This window comes from Myotis daubentonii, chromosome 17, assembly GCF_963259705.1.
Source record: "Myotis daubentonii chromosome 17, mMyoDau2.1, whole genome shotgun sequence".
Taxonomy (NCBI): domain Eukaryota; kingdom Metazoa; phylum Chordata; class Mammalia; order Chiroptera; family Vespertilionidae; genus Myotis; species Myotis daubentonii.
The window spans coordinates 18695932-18721534 of record NC_081856.1 but is presented as its reverse complement, the minus strand read 5'-3'; the positions used below and the strand labels follow the sequence as shown (position 1 = coordinate 18721534).

At 38.7% G+C, this 25603-nt stretch overlaps 1 protein-coding gene across 1 annotated transcript in view; it reads right to left on the bottom strand.

Moving 5' to 3' along the window:
• Positions 1-25603, bottom strand: part of CPA6 (carboxypeptidase A6) — a 194816-nt gene that overhangs the window by 5806 nt on the left and 163407 nt on the right. Inside the window, exons 8-10 of the mRNA XM_059672668.1 lie at positions 25004-25094; positions 4035-4237; positions 1-85 (exon numbers count right to left, since the gene is read on the bottom strand). Of these exons, the coding sequence (XP_059528651.1) occupies positions 1-85; positions 4035-4237; positions 25004-25094 (379 nt within the window). The remainder of the gene's footprint in view (positions 86-4034; positions 4238-25003; positions 25095-25603) is intronic.

Below are 25603 nucleotides of genomic sequence, written 5' to 3'. Positions count from 1 at the left end.
ACAAGGTGCTGGAGGCAGGTCCATATCTATATCGTATCCCATATACTGATCGAAGTGCATTCACAGCTTTGTAAGCTGCAGATTCCTGTGAGGAAAAAATGGAGAAATTTATGTCACTTACATCATTGCATTGAAACCTTTGGAAACACTGCATGCTGTTTGAGCCTTATCAGTCGTCACTTTGAAGAACAAGGATGGACACATTAGTTAATAGCCATATTTAATAATAATGTTATGTTACTCTTTGTCACATGCTGAATTTTGCAATATGTTTTAGAACACATTTCCTTTGATTTATCCTCACTAAGAGCCAGTGATCAGTAACATTTCCATTTTACAGATGAGAAAAGGAAGTCCCAGTGAGGTGAAATGGGCATGCTGGGCTTACACGGCAAGGAGGAATTGAGTTGGGATAAGTGGATAAGTACTCATATCTTCTAATGCTGACTTAGACTTCTGTCTTCTTCACGTTAGTTCCGAGTCACCTATTTCTATAAATTACAACATGTTTGGTAGGGCAGGCTTGTCTCAATATTTAGACATGTGCCTCTACATAAGAGATGTTTAATCAATACGTCTTGCATGAATGTTGAATAAGCATAGATCAGCAAGAGTATCAACGTAATCTTATTGATCCTTAAGTACATACTTCACTGGTGATGTACAAGATATTTAGAACACATATGGATCAATTAGGAAGCTCTTTGATTCAGCAAGAATGACTTGTCTTATGTTATGTGTTTATTCCTACTGGGAACGGGGACAGTTTCAGAATGCGCCATGACTTCTAAAGTTACATACACCTCTGACGGAGCCAGCCAGTAGTTCCAAGATGTAGAAATTTTGAGGTGAAACTCTTCCTACCAATGTCAAAAACCAGAGAAAATATTCAGCACAATCAAAATACTAAAGGGTGAATATTCTAACATGAACTAGAATGATACCGACTACTCTTGAACACATTTCAAATGGTCCAAAATACACGTTTCAGCAAAGAGTTAGACAAGTATTGTATGACCAGTAAAGAAGTATGTTGAAACCAGTATACAGCTCTCCCGTTTCCATTTGTCCATGAATAATTGAATACGCCAGTTGAAGCACTCTGGGCCACGTGGGCTGTGTGTTGGACCCAGCTTCAGCTTGCTGTCCTCATTCACCTCAGGGAGGCATTAAGCAGCATTTGTAGCAAATGCCACCCTTTGTGGCTATTCAGGGACCAGGCTCCAGAACCTGGCAGACAATCGATTATTGATCTCACTGATGCTGACATTCTCCTTTTCAGGAGCCAGCAGAAAAAGAATGAAAACACCATAATCATAATGAGGTATCTTTATGGAGAATGTTCTAATGTATTAACATCTTATCCAACGGTCACAGAAATATTCCATGGAAAGGGCAGATCATTCTACATCTAGGAGATTACTCCATTCTGCTGGTGCGGAGACCTTCGTTCCTCATTATTTCATGACTAACCCAAAGGAAAAATCTATTAAGAAAAAACCCAGATATCCACTTTTACCTACATACACAAAACACCTACAGAGTTTTAGGCTTTTCAGCTCACTGCTCTTCTACCACTCAGTGCGGGTGTCTGTAGATAAGAGGCTTAGATATGATCCTTCCACAGAAGATGGAAACTTCAGCACATTTTTAAAAAAATATATTTTATTGATTTTTTTTTTTTTTTACTGAGAGAGAAACATCTATCAGCTGCCTCCTGCACACCCTCTACTGGGGATGTGCCTGCAACCAAGGTACATGCCCTTGACCATAATCCAACCTGGGACCCCTCAGTCTGCAGGCCGACGCTCTACCCACTGAGCCAAACCGGTTAGGGCTCAGTACACTTTTTAAAGAACCCTTTTCCTGGCTTGCACAGTGAGACATGTATTTGAGAGAGTTTAAGTGTTTCCTCTTTTTTATTTTATTTATCTGATTTTATTTTTATTTATCTTTATTGTTGAAAGTGTTACAGATGTTTCCCTTGTTCCCCCTATTGACGCCCTCCATCCCACTCTCCCTTCCCCCAGGCCTTCACTGCACTATTGTCTATATTTATGGGCTTTGCATATATGCATATAAGTTCTTTTCTCTATTGCTTTCTCTTTCCAATTGTCCAAAAGGATGCAGGCCTCACGTATCAGGCCTCAGCTGAGAAAGGAATATATATATATATTTTTTATTTCCATATTTAAAGCAACTTAATGAATGACCTAAAAATATTGGCTGAAACACAGACTCCCACATGTTGATGGAATGTTTATGAACAGTTTTAATTTAAACTATGAATAGCATGTAATGGTTTCTGGTTGACATTCAGAGACTACCTAGCTTCTGAGAGTCATAATCCTGGTTTTAGCGATTTAGTTTGTACGTAACCCACTAACAGGATTTCTCAATAGTGGCACTACTAACAGTTTGGACTGGGTAATTCTTTGCTGTGAGAGGCTGTCTTATGCATTGTAGGATGTTCAACAGCATCCTTGACCTCTACACACTAGATGTCAATCGCATCTTCCAGCTCTGTTGTGACAATCAAAAATGTCTCCAACACTCTCCATTGTCCCTTGGGAGGCAAATTTATCCTTGGTTGAAAAAATACTCTTTATATTACACCCTCCAATCCAAGACAAAAAGAAAACAGGCTTTATTCCTAGAGAGAAGATAAATTCAAAATATGGAGAACATCCTCATGTGATAGTTTTAATATATTGCATACTCCATGTGATGTGTTATGAGCATGTAAAGAGACACTGTGCCATTTAGAAAGGACTGAACATTTGCCTATAGAAACATTGTGATACGAGGTGGTCAGGGTGCCAGGTCAACACCAATAACAACAAAAACCCGATTTGACCCTCAGAGTAGCTGAAGGATAGATAGCATTCTCAATAGCACTATCAAATGTAATGACCACATTCACAATATTTCTTGAGAGAGAGAGCATTTGCTTGGAATTCTTGCTTGTGATGCCAAGAACAAAGTTCCTCTTTTAGACAGAATGCAAGCCTTCCCATAGGCCTTCTGTCTTCCTCATGTTCCCTATTCCTTCCAGGCCTGGGCCTCTAGATCAGGAATTCCTACAACCCAAGCAACTGGCACAGGATGTGCAGTTCAAGGTATAGGGAGAAAGGAGATGCTTCTCTTTTGTAAAACCCTTTAAATTTAAGCATAACATACATACAGCTCAGTGAATGATCACAAATTGCATACACTTATGCAACCCCATTGAGGTCAAGGAACAGAATAGCAGCAGCAACCCAAAAGCTCACCCATGCCTCTTCTCAATCACTGCTCCCAACCTCTCCTCCTCACTTCTAACACTATACATTAGTTTGGCCTGGTTTTGAATTTGATAGGCCTTAGACACTGAGGGTCTGAACCAGACCCACTTTACAAGGCATTATGCCTAACGGGTAGCTTGTTGAATTACTGAGATGTGGAGAGAAAGGAACACTGCTTTTTCACTTTTACGTAATCTTATGCCAGAAAGGCTGTTCATTCTTAGTACTAACTTGTCAGATACATGCCCAGAGACTTAGTAGCATAAAATAAATAGCACTTATAAATTAAAACTTGCTTTTAATTAATGAGTCAGGCCATAATTTATGAGCAATTATTTACTCAATAAAGTGTACATGTGACCAGAACTGTAACACTAATAAAATCCATCCTAACATTTTCTGTGTAACCTGTGGAGAGAATGTAAACAGGGTGAAATGATTGCATCGGGAAAGCAGCAGAGCACAGTGGGTTAAATCAATAGCCCGGCAGCTAGATTTGGGGCTGAATCTTGGCTCTGACACTTAGTAGCCATGTGTTTTTAGTAAAATTATTTAATTTCTCTAGGTTTCCGTTTCCTCATCAGTAAAATGGGGTTAATAGTTTCCCCCCTTATATGATTATAAAAATAAATGAGTTCATATATTATAAAACGTTCATTAGAACACACAGAATATATGTTTGCTATTATCATGAATCATCTTAAAAAGAAGCAAGAAGCCTGGCACACATGTTCACAGGCAAATACTTACCACGCAGCTAAAATTGGGGATTGTTGCATATTTGTAAGAATAGGGATACAGCAACATCTGAGCATATGCATGAAAGGAGAGGTAAGCCCTAATGTGCTTCTTGTGTTTTCGAAGAAAGTTAGCGACAGCTTTCACTTCAGGCTCAGATTCCGGGAAAGGTCCGCAGTACGTGTCATCACAAGGGTGCATGGAAGCTCCTTCATCTGTCAGTTAGAAAAGAAAATGGGGTAGGGCCGTGGGCAGGCAAGAAGCAAGAAACACAAGTCAGCATTATTAAATTGTGATTTTTCTTTTATTTCTATACACATAGGGTATTGTTAGGCAATCCATCTAACTTCTCATTTACAGAAATCGATTACTGAAACATCCACTGTGGCTCAAGCCTTCAGGCATAATAGGAGGGTGGCCCGAATAGGAAATAGGTGCGGATTGTTTAAGTGAGCCTGGAAAAAGAACTACTTTAAAGATAACTCTATCAGATGGAGAACTAATTCTATATGATTCCCTAGGGAAGGGAAGGCCTCCTATATATATTCATCACAACACCTGTACTTTCCCTCCATATGGTCAACACTCTTGTGATTAGTGTCAAATATTTACTTGTTGATTAGTGTCAAATATTTACTTGTTGATCTTTCAACCAATATTTACACTGTTCTAGGTACCCAAGATACACTGGAAAACAACACAACACACACACACAAATCCCTGCTCTAACAGAACCTACATTTTATCTGGAGTCTTTGTTAGACTGTAATGCTCTGAAGGCAGGGGCCGTGTCCTTGCTGGGCACCTGGCAATTAGAACAATAGTATAACAAGTGTTCAACAAACATTTGCCAAATAAGTGAATGTCAAAAAGAAAAGGCTAGGTATCTATACAGGTGTCTTGTGCGATACAAATATTGATGTATCAAAAACATGGAAGCAAGACAAATATTTCCATAGAACATGCCAAACCAATTTCTATTATATTTTTATATCAGCAATATCCAAACAGGTCTTGGAAAGCCCATCTTGGGGGTTTGAAAGTGTTCAGTTAAAAAACCTTCAAAACTAAATCTTGAAAAAACAAAAACTAAATTTTGATAATTTTTGAAATGAAAAATCATGTTATACAGGTCTATGAAGAGGAGGAGGGAAAGTAAGATTCACTGCAACAATCACAAAGTATTAAGGATCCAAGAAATTTTGGAAATAAATTACATTTCCCATAGTTATTTGCCATTCTGAGCCATTATTATCCCTCTAATACCCCTAGAAAACTATAATTCTTCTCATAAACAAATGGAAAATGTGACATAGTCTAACTCTACTGAACACAAAAGGACAACCACATTAAATCAGACTAAATTTTGAGGGCAGTCGGTTTAGTTTATTCTACCTAGGAGAGTCAAGATGGGGAACTGAAAGCAATTGTGGTTTTCCTCTGTTGAGTCTAATTCTGGAGACGCCTCAGAAGCAAGTGGGTTATGGATGGAACTGGGAACTGTAGCTGATACTCCAAAAGGAATAGGAAAAATAGGCACCTGGCAAACACTGATGTAAAGCACTGGAAGGAGAGATCACAACTGAACAACTAATTCCAGACGGAGCTGAACTAATGAGCTAGAGCAGTGGTCGGCAAACTGCGGCTTGGCAAACCGCGGCTCGCGAGCCACATGCGGCTCTTTGGCCCCTTAAGTGTGGCTCTTCCACAAAATACCGACATCTGCGCATGGGCCACAAAGTTTCAATCGCATTGTACGTGCGCACCCGCACGTGGTATTTTGTGGAAGAGCCACACTTAAGGGGCCAAAGAGCCGCATGTGGCTCGCGAGCCGCGGTTTGCCGACCACGGAGCTAGAGAAACAAGAATTTATTATAATCCTAATAAATATTCTCAAGGGACTATCGGAGGGCATTAGAAACAATGAACAGATACAAGAAGTTATGAAAAAGATCCAATCAGATATAGTAGAAATTTAAAAATTCCTGGGTTGACTGAATACAGTTGATGAATGAGTTAATGAGATGGAGTGGGTTTTGAAACATTCCCAGAGGCATCAAGAAGAAACAAAGAACTGGGGAAAAAATTAAAAGTTATAAAAAATGGAATATGTTTCAACATTTGATTAATAGGGGCCCTGAAAGAAAAAAATAGGCAGAAGTTAAATATTTGAAGTACTGCTAATTGAAATTTCCTCACAATTAGAAAAAGATTGAATGAACTTATTGTTCACCAAACAAGAGAATTAAAAGGGAAAATATCAACTCCTTGACACCTTCAGGTAGAATTTAAAAACAAACAAATCCAGGGAGACAGAAGTAGGTCATCTATAAAGGAACAAGAATTAGATTCACATTTACCTTCTTAATAGCAACACTATAGTAATATTTCCAAAGTATTTTTAAAATATGTTTTTATTGATTTTAGAGAAGAAGGAAGAGGGAGAGAGAGAGAGAAACATCGATGAGAGGAAAACATTGATTGGCCACCTCCTGCACGCCCCTCTACTGGGGATCGAGCCCACAACTTGGGCATGTGCCCTGACTGGAAATCAAACCAGTGACTTCTTGGTGCATAGAGGTGATGTTCAATCCACTGACCCAAATTGGCCAGGCCAAAGTATTTTTTTAAAAAGAAATTTGAATCTAAACTTTTATATTTAACTGAACTCTCATTGAAATGAGACTGAAATAAGGATGTTTTCTGGCATAAAAGGCCTCAGAAGGCATATTATACACACACAATTTGTTAACACTCTTGAAGAAAGTAGTCCATCAGAATGATAAGAATTACTGGAGAGTAAGCAACTCAGTAAGATCTATTGTCTAAATAAGCAATGTCCCAAGGGGAAAATAAGTGTAATGATCGAGTATCAAATCCTAGAATATAACAAACTGAGGGAATGATGGAGGGTGGGGAACCAGAAGTAAAAGCATGCTAAGTGTTTGGTGTCTTTCTCAAAGGAGATATAGCTATTGACGAAGTATAGAAATTGATGGAGAAAAACAAATCTAAGCATGGATCCTAATAAGTTAGGAATAACCATAAGAAGAAAAATAGAACACAAATTTCATAGCAAACATAAGTAACTTAGAACCATTCAACAGAAAATAGAGAAAAAATAAGACATTCAAAAATAAAGAACAGAAGTTAAGATGGCAGAAATAAATGTTAATGATTAATTAACATATAAGTTATTATGAAAAATGCTAACAGATAAAAATTGCCAATAAAATGACTGACATTTTTATAGAGAAAAATAAAGAAGACCCAGCAATATTATGTCTACAGAAAAGTAGTACAAGTAAATATAGCAAATGTCTACTTTTATTTTTATTAAAGTATTGTTAACATATGGTATTACATTAATTTCAGGTGTATAACATAGTGACTCAACATTAACATACCTTATAAAGTAACCATCTCTCACTGTACAAAATTGTTATGCTATTGACTATATTCCCTATGCTGTGCATTACATCCCCATGGTAATCCCCTTCACCTTTTTCGTCCATTCCCATTTCTTGGCAACCATCAGTTTGTTTTCTTCTCTGTATCTGTGAGTCTGATTTTTTTTTTTTTAGATTCTACATAAAAATGAAATCATATGGTATTTATCTTTCTCTGTCTGACTTATTTCACTTAGCATAATACTTTCTAGATACTAGTGTATTATTGTTGTTACAAATGGCAAGATCTCATTTTTTATGGGCCAGTGATATTCTATTGTATATATGTATATACCCATCTTCTTTATCCAGTCATCTATCAGTAGACGCCTAGGTTGCTTCCATATCTTGGCTATTGCATGTAAGTAATAACCATTGGGATGCATACATCTTTTTGAATTAGTGTCTCCATTTTCTTTGGATAGATACTCAGAAGTGGAATTGTTAGGTCGTATGGCAGCTCTATTTTTAATTTTTTGAAGATTCTCCATACTCTTTTCCATAGTGGCTGCATCAATCTGCATTCTCACCAACAGGGCATGAGGGTTCCCCTTTCTCCACATCCTTATCAGTACTTGGTGTTTGTTTGTTTATTGATGGTAGCCATCTTGACAGGTGTGAGGTGGTACCTCATTGTGATTTGCATTTTTCTGATAATTTTTAAAAGGAGAAATTTAAAAAAGTTTTTTTAAGGGGAAAAAAATGAACCCAGAAAGCATAGATAAATTTGGTTTTATTTTACATTTTGCAGAAACTGTCCTCTGTGGAAATTGATTTAAAAGAAAGCAGCTGGATCTTCTAGTTAGCATTACTTGGGGAAGTTATAGTTATTGTCACATAAATTCAGTTGTTATTTTTCTTCTTTAAAAAATTTTGATTTTAGAGAGGGGGGAGGGAGAGAGGGAGATAGAGAAGGAGAGAGAGAGAGAAATTGGTTGCCTTCTCTATGTGCCCTGACTGGGGATTGAACCAGCAACCTAGGTATGTGCCACGGCCTTCTGGTGTGTGGGCTGATACTACAACCAACTGAGCTACATCAGCCATGGCAGTTTTGTTTTTATTTTTTTCATTTCCTGTGTTTGTTTTTCTTTTCATTTATATCTTTTAAATTTAACTAAGTGGGATCATATTCCATTTATTTTCAATCCTTGTAGTCTTTTTAAAAATGTATTTTTCACTTGCTTTCCCCACTGTCAACTAACCTTCAGGTAGCCTATGTTAACAAGTGAGTGCAGTTGTTAATATAGTTTGTGAACATTCACACCTGTAACTGTGTATATATGTATTCATGTACCCTTGCATATAGGTATTTTTATATAGGTATGTATTCATTTTTATAGGAGCTATTTTTGGTCATAAAACAGGATCATAATCATATAGTTTCTTGCCACTTGCTATCTCCTTCAATGCTAGTTTGTGGAACTCCATTTGTGTCAACTTGAATTCATTCTTTTAAATTCCATTGTGGTTATGTCATAATTTAGTCTCCCACCTGCCTATTGCAAGGGATTGTGTTTATTTCTCTCTTTGTTAGGATGAACAATATTGCAATATAAAAAGTAGGGCACATTACGACTGACTTGACAGAAGCAATGCTGCAGTAAGTATTAGTACTCGTGTCCTTACATGTGAGGACTCTTATTTCTGTGGGACAGATGGATAGGCACAGGACAGTGGCTTGAAGGATACATTTAAGTAGGTGCTAAGGTCACATGATTCAAAATCTTAAAGTTCTAAAAGGATTGTGTTTTTGATCTGCAGTTAAATGTTCTACCCCTGACCTGTACCCCTTAACCTTAAGATTGTATTTTTCATTTTCATAGATTTTCACCAGATTGCTTACCAAGATTTTTACTATTTGCATTTCCATAAGCAGTGTATAAGATTTCTATAGCTCTTTAATTCCTCCCAATAATACCTTTTAAGTTTATCACCTACAGAGACAGATATTACATTAGTTTTAGATGTACGACAGTGATTAGACATTTATATACCTTATGAGGTGATCACCCTGGTAAGTCTAGTTCCCATCTGCTGTCATACATTGTTATGACAACGTTATTGACTATATTCCCGTCAATTTTTATCACCTTTTGACATTTGCCATTTTGATGGCAAGAATGTAACTTTTATTTCTTACTGTAAGTATGTTTGAGCATTGATGTCTGTTTATTTCAATTGGACTCTTCTCTGAGTTGCTTACTCATGTCCTTAGCACATGTTTTCTCTTGGGTTGTTTATCTTTTCCTTACGCGTCTATAAAAGAGCTTTGTATACATACTTGTCTGTCATCTGCATTTTATCCTCAAATTTATAATTTTTCTATTCAGTTGTCTATGGTAACTTTAATCATTTAGACATCTAAAATTTTATATAACTACTGTCTTTTTAAAAAAATCACTTCTGGGTTTCTTGTGTTGGTTAAAAAAGTTTCCCTATTCTTAGATATTATAGATAATGTATTGAGTTTCTTCTAAGACTTTTTATCATATTTTTTTTCATCCAAGTCTTTAATTCTTCTGGATTTTTTATACATATGTAACATATGGCTATGCTTTCAGTTTTAAAAATATGGATAGCCAATTCTGTATCATTTATTAAATATTTTATAATTTTCCAGTGAATTGAAACAATACTTTGATCATATATTAAAGTCTACTGCATGTGTGGATCTATTCCTAGATTCTCTGTCTCTTCTGTTGATCTATTTGTCTATTTCCATATTGTTACCCTATCAAACTATATTAGCATTACAGAATGCTCTGATATCAGGCAAGACAAGTTCCCCTAACTGTCCCCCCCCCAAGTTTATTGCCTTTTTAGGGTCTATTTATTTAGATCATATAAACTTACTATCTTTTAAAATAAATTCTCAAGAGCTGAAAACAAAATGAAAAGCCCCATTGAGATTCTAATTGGCATTGCATTATATTTATACTGATTTTGGAAGGATATTATTATGTTGAGTTATCAAATCCAAGAACATGTTACACCATTCTACATAACACCATTTACCTGCATTTGTCATAAAGCAGAGTATCCTGTGTGAAAATTGTGTGCATACCCCTGTCCCTACTTGTTGGACCTAGCAGTGTTTGATCAATATTGGACACATAATAAAATGAAACAACACTTTATTTCCTAATTATCATGCACAAGCTAAACTGTATAATATTAAGAAGGGCCATGCCTCAATCTAATGCTGTTTGCCTGAGAAGCGCATTAGGCAATGGAATACACTATAGCATTTTATGGTTCACTTTGTGGATTGGAATCCTGCCGATGTTATCTACCACAGATTAAGTACTGATTCAGCAGAATGGGATAACACAGTCAAAATTCTCTCTGCCTGTGTTTTTCTCTGAATTTTTGTCTTACTCATCTATACCAACCCTGTTTTTAAAAAATAGAAACAGAATATGACTAGCGGGGCCTCCAAGATGGAAATTAACTCAGGTGGAAAGAAAGCCACTAAAACGACCTAATTTTATTTACAGCCTTTGGGGGCACTATTCAAGCTTTACTAAGATGTAGAGGAACAGCTACAAACATTACTGAACCGTAAGTGCCTTCGGAATTTTAAGCAGCCGTGTTGGGTACACAGTTTGAAGAGTCCTTTTCAGATCTAGTCTCAGTTACGCAGATTCTGATCCGAAATATTTGCTGTACTACAGAAGATCAAGATAGCAGAAAATGAAAGCACCAGACAGCATTTTAAGGAAACAGGTAAAAAACATCAAGAAAAGGATTCAATATCTAGGACACTATGATAAAACAGACTTCTAACGGAAAGGGACAAGAAACATCAACCCTAAAACTTTAGGTTTTAGGATCATGATCATCTAAGGGTGATTCGTCTTCCCTTAGTTTATGGGAGCCCATATATTGTTTCTGGAGCTGAGACAAAATTCTCTTTGCCAGCTTCACATGCAGAACAAGAGCAGAATATATAACAGACCTCTGCAGTGCAGAGGGAGAGAGTTGAGCCCTGTCAAATAGAGCAGCATACATCTCTGTTCTGAGCATTTCAGCAATTTAACTTCCACACCATACATCACCTCTTCAGTTGTTGAGTACTGAGATGCGAAACTCTACAAGGACCTCATAAATCTAGACAGGAGACCAGACGCGCACACGAGAGGAAATTAGAGGACAAGGCAATGTAGATACCTAGGATACAATTGTAAAGTGTGTGGTGCAGACCAAGTACACGGAACATAGAGGAGGGAAAGGGAGTACGTGGATTAGCAGCCCTGGGGATACTGTCGTGGCAAAGAGACTTGGGGGTACTCAAGATGGATGGAACTAAAAATGTGGGATTTTATTTAAAAAAAAACACACAAAGGACCAAAGGTTTTGTTGCTTGTATGAACATTAGTTCCTCTAAATGGTAAAATGAGGTAGGTTGTGGTCTTTAGAGAAAAACTGGAGAAGAAAGGGGTGCTAGAAGCAGCAATGGCCCGAACATCACAAGGCCAGGTTCCAGTAAGAGCTGTACTACTGCTGAGCTCAGTGACAGGTGTGTCACTGCTCCGGCTGCATTTGTCCCGGGTGGACCAGGACCCCAATCAGTGGTTCTCACGTGGTGTTGTGTTGCTATCCATTGTGTGTGTGGGGTGTCACACAGCAGCTAGTTATATGTTATAAAGTTATTTAAAATAATCGATTTAGTTGTCCTGATTAATAACTCTTAATTTATTCTCATATACTCTTGTGACGGGGGAGAGGAATGGTCGATTAGAGTGGGTGTGCTGGGAAGTCACCTCAGGAGTGTGCTCTCACCATAATTTGGGTACGTGGTAGTGGGGAAAACAAAGCTGAGAACTACTGGCTAGAAAATGATTGCTAAGACTTTACAGCATCGACAGTTTGTGGTTCTAGTCCAGAAAAAAAAAAAAATCCCAGTGTAATTGCACACTTACTTTTCCTTAAAATCTTTAGATTCTGTTCTGAGGATGTGAGGGTAATATTCAGTAATAAATGTCGTGTGGCCTAATTGATGTTCGTTTTTGTTCTTAGAGGCAGTCTGTAAGAAGATTGCAATCGAAAACTTAGCTGGAAAGCAAATTGTTTCATTTTTCTAAACACATTTTCCTTAGATACAAATTTCCCTCCTTGCCTACTGTCCTCCAACCCCCTCCCAAACCTGTTTCTGCTCTTGTATTATAAACTCGGGATAGGGCTCCTGATTGCCCAAATCAGAAGTCATTTACTGCATCCAACAGTCTACGAAGAGCTGTTGATAGCATTGTTTTAATTTCTCTCAAGTACACCCAACCCAACTAATAGTGTCTTAGTCAGAACTCTCTTGGATTATTGTAGGGGTTTCCCTGGTTCTAGGCTCTTTTTTTTTTTATTAGTTAAGGTATTACAAATGTGTCCTCATCCCCCCCCATTAACCCCCAACCTCCCCCCCACACACAAACTCATGCTCCCATCCCCCTGTTGTCCATGTCCATTGGTTTGGCTTATATACATGTATACAAGTCCTTCGGTTGATCTCTTCCCCTTACCCCCGCCCTCCCCTACTTTCCTTCTGGTGATTGATAGCCTGATCAATATTGATCAGCTGCCTCCTGCACATCTCCTTCTGGGGATGTGCCCGCAACCCAGGCATGTGCCCTTGTCTGGAATCGAACCTGGGACCCTTCAGTCTGCAGGCCGATGCCCCATCCACTGAGCCAAACCGGTCAAGGCCTCTAGGCTCTTCTTAATCTGCTTCTTCGGAAGTCCTGAATCAATTTTACTAAAATGCAAATCTTAATAGGTAATTCCTTTGTCTAAAACTTTCCAATGGTCAACCACTGCCTTCCGGATAAAGGGCCCAGATTAGGGGCATTTTCTCTATATTCCTTGTGGCTGGCTGAATAACGACCCCCACGGACTGCCAGGTCCTCATCCACAGAATCTTGGAATGCCCACCTTTTGTGAGAAAGGCCTTTGCAGATGTGATAAATTAATAGTTAAGGGATACTTATAGGAGGAACATTTGATTATACACAGAAGAGAGGGCTAATTGACAGGAGCAGGGGGACGCTGAGTCAGAGAAAGGGTGCTATGTTGCTAGCTTTGAAGGTGGAGGGAGAGGTCACAAGATGAGGGATACAGGTGGCCACTAGTCCCTGGAAAAGGCAAGGAAATGGATTCTCCCCTACAGCCCCTCAAGGGAGTGTGGTTTGCCCCACCTCCAGCCTGATGAAATCCATTTTGGACTTCTGGCCTCCGGAGCAGTAAGAAAACAAATTTGTGTTGATTTAAGCCACCACGTTTGTGGAAACTTGTTAGAGCGGCAAAAGGACACTCATACACTCTTATAAGCACCCTTTATTTATCTCTACACAGTTTGATGTAATTGTATTTTTACTAAACCATCAGTCTTCTTGAGGGCAGGAATTATGCCCTTTTCTTGTATCTCCTGAGCCTAGTATACTGTCCTTAAAAGATTTATTAAATAAGCTAATAAATTGATCAATATGATTCAGACTAGAGGATGCTTCCAGAAAATTCTTCTTGTTCTCTTTTCTCTCTATTGACATTCTTTGGTTTTGAGGTCAAAGCCCTTTAACTGGATATATGGAGGATTTTTTTATTTCCTGGCTAAAGAGCTTAGAGTCCTCTTTAACTACCACAGTGTCCATACCTCTCCCCCTTACCGCCCCCCCCCCCCCCCCGCAAGTCAGGCACTGTGTTCCATGGCTCTGCTTTCCAGAATTAGCTCCTTTCTCTCTTCTCTGCCCCTACCTAATGTTGGCATTCCTAATCTCTCACCGTGGCCTTTCAGTGGGTGTCCCTATCACCACACGCTTTAATCCATCCTTCACCATGCGCTCAGACTGCTTTTCTACAGCACAAATATAGTATGTCATTCCTCCACGCACTCCCCAAACTCTCCTTAGCTTCTCATGGGCAACATCTGTGCAGACCCCTCAGCATGGAGTCCAAGCCCCGACTGATGGGCCCCTTTGAGGCTCACGTTTTTGTTTTTTTTCTGTATACCCCCTAAGCAGCCGCAGCCCCACCCCTCCCAGAGCCAGTTCATACTCTGTCAGTCCCTCCCACACCTCGTTGCCTTTGTTGCTCCTCTTCCTTCAGCCTGGATTGTCCAGCTCCTTCCACGCCTGGAAGGCTCAGCTCCAAAGCCGCCTGTCTGCTGCTTGCCCACTCTCACCCCAGCAGAATTCCCCATCCCTCTCTCCTCTGTGGGCCAGGCTTTCGTGCCTCTAGTTGTCAGCTTTCACGGGCCTCAGATCACAGCTGGCTGTTTACACGCCAGGCTCCCTCACTGGGCTGCTGGTTCCCAAGAACAAGGACTGAATGGTGCTATTTGCCCGGAGTTGTGCTTTGTTCATGGCAGGGGCTCGATAAATATTTACTGAGTGAATCAATCTGCCCTACAGCAAGGTCCCTCTTAGTCCGTCACATCAAACTTCCATTTGTGTTTTATATCTGAAGGTCAGTTTTATTATAATTGAAGGTTATAATGAAAGGTAAGAACTCGCACAAAAGCCCAAATCACAAAAAAATCTAGGTTTCTGGCATATCTTCAAAATATATGCAAATAGGATTATTTTGAAGAGAATAAGAATATCCCTGAGAATGACAACAAATAATAAAAAGGAATCAATAATTTTGAATCATATTACTACTTTGTCTTTGATTGTTGACAATACACCTTCCTAATCTAAGGGTGATGAAACAGATAATTAGTGCTGTTTTTGTCATGGAACTTGCTGGAAGGCCATTCTGGAATCTCTTTCTCAAAATCACACAGGCTTAGAATGGCATGCATTTAAACCTCATTTTAAATAGACTCCAGTGTAAGAAAACAATTCTTGTATTCTAATGAAATATGTCACATGAATTAAACTTTTATTTGCTAATGTACACTTTCTATTTCTTTACATAATAAAACAAATTTTTGCAAAATGTTTTGTATCAGTGTAACACTTTTTCTCTTGATCTATTTCATATTCTAGGGGAATATTAAGAGAAATAATAGGGGAAACCAGAGGGTGGAAGGCAGTGCCTTCGGTGTTTATTAAATTAGATGATATATAATGAAGTGGGAACTCTAACCTTGCATTTCCCACCCCATTCCATTTGGTGGGGGTGGTGAGTGGGGTCAATGAGGAATGGTGGTGGGGAGTGTATAACATAACTTCTTCATAGACCCACGATCTGCCTCTTTTTGGTCTCACTCCCCCACATTTTACTAATAACTAATTCAGCTAAATAACAAAAACTAATATGAAAGGAGAAGTGCTTTGAATGGTGATAGTGCATTCTGAAGCTTGATTTTTAGTTAAAATTATACTTTAATTTTATTTTTAGAAATGATTGTTGACTTATTTTTACAGTTTTTAATTTTTTTGAGTGGCCACTGTATGGGCATGGTTGTGCCATGTAAATTGATCCCACCTTCATTTGCCTAGCCATCAATTTCTTTTCCCCAGAAGCAATCACCTTTACTTCTTTCCTGTATTATGCATTAGTCTATGCACTTATAAGCAAAAGGCCAGTTTTATCATGTCCATCTTTAAAAAAACTCTTTTTTTACACAAAGAGCAATATTATTTATATATTTTAATCTTAAACCTTGCTTTGTTCAACTCTGTGTGTATGTGTGTAATCCTGGAGATTTTTTCATTGAGTACATAAAGCAGCTGTATAATTCTGGCTATTTCTATTTTACTGTATAATTTTAATTTACATAACTAGTCCTTTGTTGATGGACATTTGGGAAGCCCCTCATCTTTTGTTGTAAAGAGTGCTGTGATGAGTATCCTTGTACATGTGTTTTTTCTAGATATGTGACTACAGCAATAGGACACATTTCTAAAAGTAGAATTACTGTATTACTCAGTCAAAAGGATGTGTATTTTTTAATTTTGTAGACATTGCCAAATACCCTTTCACAGAAGTTGTACCCATTCCCACTCTCAAAGGAATGTATATTGCTTGTTTTCTCATATCCTTCAAATTTTAGCCCCTTTCTTTCTGTCTTTAACACATAGAGCTGTGGTACATAATAAATTCATAAGAATTTCAATAGGTTCAAATTAGATGGTCAGAAAAAGTGTTTCTAGTTAAAGTGTATTTTGAATATAGTTAGAGAAAAATGTACTTGAAGAAAATTAAGAGTCTATTTCCTTGATCTAAAGAAACTTTCCAAAGTAGCATCCTTACAGAGTACTGCATAGATATATCAGGTACTCAGTAAATCCTTGTTGAATGACTCCTGTGGCGTTATTGAGTTTTGCTAAATTCTCAGTGCTACAGTAGGGTCACCTAACTTGAAGTCTTAAGTGTCAAGAACATAGATTTAAGTGGTGTTTATCTCTGGGATTCATTTCATTATATGCAGCTTTTAAAAAATTTATCTTTATTTGTTATTTGGCTAATCACTTGAAGTTTGTATAGGAAAAATAAACACAGAGTGCATACTAGTGCCATGTAAATTGACCCGACCCCCCCTAAATAAAGCCAAATTTATTCCTTACAGTGAAATTGTAAAACTATGTTTAGAAAACATTTAAAAGAAGGAAACACAACACTAGTCCTCTGATACCAGCATTTTGGCATTTTATTTCCTAGTCTTTTCCCCCATGTTAGTATGTGAATGTGTATATATCATACACATATCTATCACATGTACATACAGAATCATTATATTCTTTTAGAGAATTGTATTCACAGTGAAAAAGTTATAGCCAGAATTAGATTCAATAGTATATTATATGCCTTTAATTATTTTTAAAATGATCTTATCCATATTTATGGTTTCCTAAATTTTCACCAAATGAATTTATATTAATTTATTTAACAATTGTCAGTTCAACATTTGGGTTGTTTTCAGTCTCTTATTATTATAAATGCTACAATGGTCAGCAGTATCTTTTTCTCTTTCCTTATAATGTATTATCATAATGGGATGCTTGGACCAAAGGTTATATACAGGCTTAAGGTTCTGCTTTGACTCTCTTGTCTTTTCACTGTCCATGTGTACCCATCTGATCTGTCCCCAAAGCTTCAACTTCTCCCTCTGTGTTCGGGGCCCTCAAGCCTATGTGGTAAGACTAGAAATTTTTCAGTCTCTCATGTCTACATCCAGTTACCTATTGTACATCTTCCCCTAGAACAGGGGTGGGCAAACTTTTTGACTCGAGGGCCACAATGGGTTCTTAAACTGGACCGGAGGGCCGGAACAAAAGCATGGATGGAGTGTTTGTGTGAACTAATATAAATTCAAAGTAAACATCATTACATAAAAGGGTACGGTCTTTTTTTTTTTTTTAGTTTTATTCATTTCAAACGGGCTGGATCTGGCCCTCGGTCCGTAGTTTGCCCACGGCTGCCCTAGAATCTTACCAGCACTCCACCTCCACTGCTCAAAGTAGATGCATATTTGCCGTCAAATCCTCACCTCTCACAAATGCCAAATCATGGTAGATGATGCCTCTATCCATTTGTCGCTCTAGCCAGAATTGAGTCATCCTAGACACCTCACTTTTCCCTCTGAAATTCATTGTTTACATCTCACTGGGATGTAAGTGAATGCTGCTGCTTCCGCACTCTACATCCTTGCCACACCCTCCTGGCTTATGGTCCTGCTGTAGTTTACTAACCCGTCTTTGGCTGATATTCCTGCTCAAGTGACACTCAGAGATCAGTCATTTACTTCTGGCTTTAAAAGCTCTTTATTATCCCTCCCTTTAAAGGTTTCTAATTACCCATTGTTTGTCAAACTTTTCCATCAGAATACCCTGGAGAATTTGTAATCATGTACCTGACATCACAAGCAAATTCAAACTGTCTGCATGGCATGAGGTGGCCCCAGATAAGCAATAGTTACTGGGGAATTTTCTTCTCCTTTCTTCTCCCCATATATTCCCACTCTTTCTCTTTCCCTTATTTGTGTTTAATCATTTTGGTTAAACAGCCCAAGTCTTAATATTCTTTTGATACCAAACTGCTCCTTTGCAGACAGGAGTTGTTTAACAGAGAGGAATGACTGTTCATCGTAAGTTGATCCCTAAGGGTCACACTCATGGCTAGAAACAGGGGCATCAGTGTTAGACTTGGCTTCCCATTCGGACTCAAGTTTTATGTAATTTGGAGCATGCGTCCTAATTTCTCTGAATCTTAGTTTCTTCATCATTTACATAGGGATAATAATAGCATCAACCTACGAGAAATTCATCTTGGGCACTTGGCGTATGGTGAATCCTTAATAAATGCTACCCACAATCACCACCACTAGCAAGCAAACCCCATATGATATCTAAATCTATAGACTCTGTGCCCTTTACTCTCTATAAAAAGCTCAACTGAGCATAATAATTTAACTCATTGATTCTCTAATTTTAAAATTTCTCTCTCAACCTCTGCAGAAGATTTTAGATAATAATATATCTTTTTACACTAAGTTGGTTGTAAAGCAAATAGGATAAGCCAACAGATTTTCCCTTTATATTCCCTGGATTTCCAAATAATTCCGTGGGCATTAGATAAGGACTCATCAAATCTTCCAGAATTTTCTGATACAATTTACAGCACCTTGAATTATAGAAGGTGCTCATACATGTGTTTTGATTTAAAATTGGATTAATATGTAATGTGTTAGAATCACCCTTAACACAGGTGGCAGGGATCTTAAAGGTCTAGTTCAACCATCTAGTTGATATCTAATCCCATCTCTATGCCTTTTTCAGCCCAAAGTTACCCTACGGTATCTGTAAATCTCAGTGATATAAATTCACTGTCTTATAAGTCAGTGCACTCCTGTTGTGAGCTCCATGCCTCTGGAAATTTGATGAGGATGAGTTAGTTCTCTTCCTGAGCTCACCCGGAGGCCAGTCTCAGCACTTCCTCACATCCCCAATTAGCAGGTCCAATTACACAAACGTTAGTCAGTGAAGCAGATTGTACTGAATGTTACCAATGGTGGTGGTTATGCAATACTGAAGGGGATTTATATACTTCACAGCAACATGTTTTTCTTTATTGTTGAGAGTATTATGGATGTCTCCCTTTATTTTCCCCCCATTACCCCTCTCCATCCAGCTTCTCCCCCACCCCAGGCCTTCACCTCATTATTATCTGTGTCCTCATTAGACACCTTTGAGTTCCAAAGTACCTTTCTAGATGTTTTAGCAATGTTACCCCCCTCCCTCTCCTTGCCCCAAATTTAGTCTCTGAAATTCCTATATTTTTATTTTTATAGCAATTCAGCTTAGGTTCTCAGCTAGAATAGCTCTCAAAACCAAAGCCCTTCAGTGGGAGGAACTCATCTTCTTAGAAAGATGGCCAGTGACCATCTATTCTTTCACGGGTATTGGCTCAAAACAGCCAGTATGTAATATTTTCCCTTTTTATCTCTGGTGATCTATCAAAATATTTGCCCATCCAAACAGCCCCCCCCCTTTTTTTGATAGAGCGAGGGGGTTTTGGCAGGAGAAGGGCATGTGTGGAGAGAGACATAGTAATTGGGCTGCAAAAAATATGGTTTTCTCCATTTTATACCTAATTACAATAGTAGGTCACTGAGTGTTCTACAAATAGTAGTGATACTTCATTAAGTGCCTAACTAGCTCCTAAATGGCAGTTAAAAATTTCAGAACATCTTTATTAAGCTATAATTCACATACCATAAAGTTCGCTCTTTTCAAGTGTACAAGTCAACGGATTTTAGCATATTCTCAATCATCGCCACTATCTAATTCCAAAATACAAGGATGAGCAAAATTAAACACACAGTTCATTCCTGTTTTTATTTATTTATTATTTACCTATTTTTGCCCACTCTATATTTTTATCATTCCCCCAAAGAAACCCCTTACCCACTGGCAGCCAATCCTCATTTCCCCCTCTTCCTAGCCCTTGGTAACCACTAATCTACTCTCTATCTTTATGGATTTGCCTATTTTGGACATTTCATATAAATGGAATAATTAATATTATGTTTCAAGGTTCATCCATGTATCAGTACTTACTATTTTTTATGGCCAAGTAATATTCCATTGTATGGATATACCATATTTTGTTTACTTATTCATCAGTTGATAGGTATTTGGGTTGTTTTCACTTTTTGGCTGGTATAAACAATGCTGTTGTAAACATTTATGTGCAAGTTAATGTACGGACAAATGTTTTTATTTCTCTTGGGTATATACCTGGGAGTGGAATTGCTAGGCCATATGGTAACTCTTTATTTAATTTTTATTTTTTATTTTATTGATTTTTTACAGAGAGGAAGGGAGAGGGATAGAGAGTTAGAAACATCGATGAGAGAGAAACATCGATCAGCTGCCTCCTGCACCCCCCCCACTGGGGATGTGTCTGCAGCCAAGGTACATGCCCTTGACCGGAATCAAACCCGAGACCTCTTGGTCCGCAGGCTGACGCTCTATCCACTGAGCCAATCCGCTTAGGGCTAAATTTTTAAGGAACTATAAAACAGTTTTCCAAGTAAGTGATTGCATCATTTTACATTCCCACCAACAAGTAGAAGTGTTCCAATTCTTCCACACTCTCACCAACACTTGCTATTATCTTTCTTTTTTATTATTTCACACTTAGTAATGTGAAATGGTACCTTGATGTGAATTTCCCTCATGGCTACAGATGTTGAGCATCTTTTTGTATTTACTCCCATTTGTATATCTTCTTTGGAGAAATGTCTGTTCAAATCATTTGTACATTTAAAATTGGGTTATATGTCTTTTTTATTGGTGAGTTGTGAGAGCTCTTTTAATATTTTGAATAAATACAAGTCCCTTATCAGATGTCTGCTTTTCAAACAGGTTCTTTCATTCTGTAGGTTGTCCTAATAGTAATTTATATTTAGGCAACACTTGATTTATTTAGGGATTAAAGCTTAAGTATGGATATCATCCAAGCCTTTTACTTCTCTCCTGTATTTGTTTGAATTTGGAAAAAGCAGTGCTCACAGTTATTTAAAAAGCGTGCATAGAAAGATGGGAGAAAAACTCCACAGTGCCTAGTAGAGGGTATGTGCTCAATTAACTTTGGCAAATGAATGTATAAAATGGATATATTTATTCTCGGTTCCCACCGCTATTCTGACTTGTTGAGTCCCTCTGCTGGACTTCCAGTGCAATGATATTCATTTCATGACCTGAAGGCCCCCGGGGGGAGCTATGACGTATTGGAAAGACGTACTTGTTTCCATGTGTATGCTGTCTACTCTACTTAATGCCCTAATGCGTAACACTTCTCTTGGGATGGAGTTTTCATTGCAAAAAAGCAGTTTTGTGTTCTACTCTTGATGCCTGAGACTCACTGACTCTAAAGAAAGAAGCAGTTGTTTTGGCAGTTCAATGTCGATGCTGTAGTGTTTTCCATGGGCCTGGACATTTCATACCATTTACACTATGCTCATTTGGAGGTTCGCTGAGGGATTTCATTTATTTCAATGCCCTTGACCCAGCAAATAGCTGTGGGGAATGAGTCTGACGCTGTGAGGGAGGAAGGCCACATCTGCTTGCCTGTCAAATCAGCTGAATCTACTCGGGAGATGTTTGGAAGGAGAGATGGTCCCAGCCAGGCTGTCTGCATTTCCACATCCCTTTCAACGGCCTATCAAGGTCATTTTGCAACTGACATCTGCCATCATCCTTTGTCAACATCTTGCCCGTTGATTGATAGCAAGAATCAGAAGGATTCAAAAAATGGGAAGAATCAAAGGAATTCTAGTTGGGACAGCGGTTGAAACTAAGAAATCAAAGAAGGCTTCATATGTATGAAGGAAACAAGCTGGGTAAGGAAAGAAGAGCCAAGGGAAGCAAGAAAGTTATTTGTAACTGGATATCAACAGGAGTCTAACCTTACGCAGGCAGAGCTGGCTGGCCTGCTAGGGTTACTCAGCTCGGTTACCCATTCAGGCCGCTCACCCCGATGGTGGTGGGCATCATGTGGACGACACATGGATGTGGGTAGCTGCCAACGAGTGAAACAGAGCACATACCTAATGAGCATGCACAGTGGTCCCATCAGAGAAGGGGAACATAGAATTTAAAAAAATTAGTGGTCTTAGGGAGTTAATGTGAACAAGCTTGTCGTCTCAGTTCAAGTTGAAGAAAAATATTTTAACTCTAAACCGGCGGTTCTCAACCTGTGGGTCGCGACCCCTGAAAATACATCCTGCATATCAGATATTTACATTATGATTCATAACAGTAGCAACATTACAGTTATGAAGTAGCAACGAAAATAATTTTATGGTTGGGGGTCATCACAACATGAGGAACTGCATTAAAGGGTTGCGGCCTTAGGAAGGTTGAGAACCACTGCTAGCACTTTCTAGTACTTATGCAATGCTTTTTCTTCACCCATGAGTGCAAACTCTTTTAAGTTTGCCTTATGGCTCATCATCACAACACTCTCCTGAAGGAAAAGGCAGTTAGTTATACAACTGACCTGAGGCTCAGAGGTGAACTGACTATTCTGGAGGGTTGAGGGAAGGGGTGGGCCACTGACATTTAGACGCCTGTTTGAAGCTAGGACTGAATTAGGCATTAAACATATGTAAATTCCTTTCATTCCTATAAGAACCCTTTGGGATGGGTATTAGTATTGTTATTTGATTAAGGAAAATTACCTAAATTATTTGAGCAATGATGGTAGAATAAAACCGTATCTGTCATATTCTAGAGCTATATTCTTTCTGTTCTCTGATATTCTTATTTGCCAGTCCTAACTGATGAAGGGAGGTGCCCTGGAGCGAGATGTGGGCGGAGTCTAAGCTTATGCCCAGTTACTCTGTCTGAGGCTGGTGGGGACCGGAGGAGTAGCATCTAACACAGAACCCAAAGTGTCACAGAATGAGTGAGTTATGACAGGCCTCACTCCTAAGGGACTAACAAAGACTCTCTATCACACAGGGTCTATGTTTTGGGGGAGCTAAGGTAGGACTCCGCCAAAGGGCAGCTCCTTACAACTGCACTTTGATGATACTTCTCCTTCCCCTCCCTCCTGTTGCCAAATATGATACTAGTGAAGGGAACTAAAATATGTCGCCCCCAAATATACTCTTTGACATAAAAATTATTTTTGAGCTGAAGGCAATGAAGCAGCAGCAAATACAGGAAAAGCTCTCTTTACCTTCTCCCCCTTTTCTGCCTAAAGACAGGATGTAAATTCTTTTTTTTCTTGGAGACAGGACTCTTATTAGCCCAGAGAGGGACCAGAGGAATCTGAAACAAACTTTACTCCATGATTTTTCTCCCATGTAGTCACTTTCCCAAAGTTGGCTGCCCTTGGGAGCCTAAAACTGCTCTCCTCTGACTTGTCATTTCTCCTCAGATTTATTGCTCTTTGTTGGAGATGCAGGATAAGCCAGAGCTCTAAGTTGCCACTTTGAGTAACTTTCCATGACGTTTTCCCCATGTGACATGCATTGTACATGCTGATATATTGTTTTTCCCTCGTTAAACTGTCTTTTTGTTTGAGTCCCAGCTAAAATCTCAAGATGGGTAAAGATAAAGTTTTGCCTCTGCTACGCTAGCTATGGCTAATTCTCTCCCTCCCTCTCTGTCTCTTGTACGCTACCTGCTTTTTTTATTTTGCAAGTTTCCTTCCTTATAATAATACTCTCTCTTACTTGAAAGGTCCATATCCATGAAATATGGACTGTAGCAAAAATATACTTGCTCTGTGTGTGGCCAATCAGGGCATAACAGGCAGATTGGTGGATTCTCATCAAGGATCTGGCAGCTTTGATCATCTTGACAGATGATGGCAGGATCCTTGTTACGCTCAGTGAAAGTGTTACAGAAATACCGGAGAAGAACCAAGCAACGCTTAGAGAGATGGAGTTACATTTGTTACGCGTGGGCCCAGAGGAAATGTATCTCAAATTCTGGGTGAAATCACACACGAAGTTTCTCATATTTATACGATTTTACCTTCTTTGTCTCCCAAATATGGTGGGGGTTTTTTCCGGTTCCCTTTACAAGTTCTTGAAGGGCCCTGTGTGCTGGGGCTTTGAGACCTCAACCAAAGGCTTGGCCTGGTGCCAGCACTGATAACTTCGTCTGGGGAAGGTTTAATGGCCTCTCTGAAATGGGAGTAGTCTTATTTTCCTTATTATTTAAGCCAGCAAGCATCTACAGAAGCCAGAAATAGCAGGGTTAAAATTTCAAACAGCAGTTTTTATAGAAGATGGATGCTTCGAAAGGATGAAAACATTTAACCAGATTTATACCACAAACCATACTTCCTGTTTTCGTTTCTGAATGACAAAGACTTCATTCCTCAGTTTTTTGCTTTTACATCTGTTTTTAAATTTTCAGTTTTCAGGATTGGGTTGACAGATTTAAATCCTTGATGTTTACATATTTTAAAACCCCTTTATTTTGTTTTGTACATTATGTGCATTAATATGTACATTATAGCTACAATGTACATATTAGGTTTTCACATACAGAAAAACATCAGTCTCACATGAGAGTCCTCACAGGCTCACCACTTCTGAGTGGAAAAGATCTGAATCTCAATTAGTCCCCCACTTACCACACCATTTCACTTTCCAGTTACGATTGGCATCCACTCCACGGCAGCGAAACCTTGAGTTCCTTGACCTTGTTTTCCTCCAAAATCGATCCTAGAATGTAATTAAGATCATAGTTGCAGAAAAAAATACTTACAAGGTTACTCACATGCATTTTAGTAGCACAACAGTGAATGAATCCCAGCATTAGGGGAGAGTTCCTCCTGGAACAGAATAAATTCAAGGAGTGGAAAGAGGACTGGGCACTCAGGTTTATGCTCCATTATCTGCCACGACCCTGCTGTCTCTTACCTTAGGTTGGCCTCATTTCTTTACAGGCAAATTGAATACGCTGGACTAAACTAGTGTTTTTTCACCATTTATTTAAAAGGAGAAATCTTTATTTACACGAAATCTTTTTGCTGCTGTTATTGTTAATCCTCACCCAATGATATTTTTCTGTTGACTTTTACAGAGAGTGGAAGAAACAGAGAAAGAGAAACATCAATGTGAGAGAGACACATCAATTGGTTGCCGCCCACCTAGTTCCCTGAATGGAACTAGGACCCATCAGTCCAAGGGCCGATGCTCTATCCACTGAGTCAGACTGGCTAGGGATATTT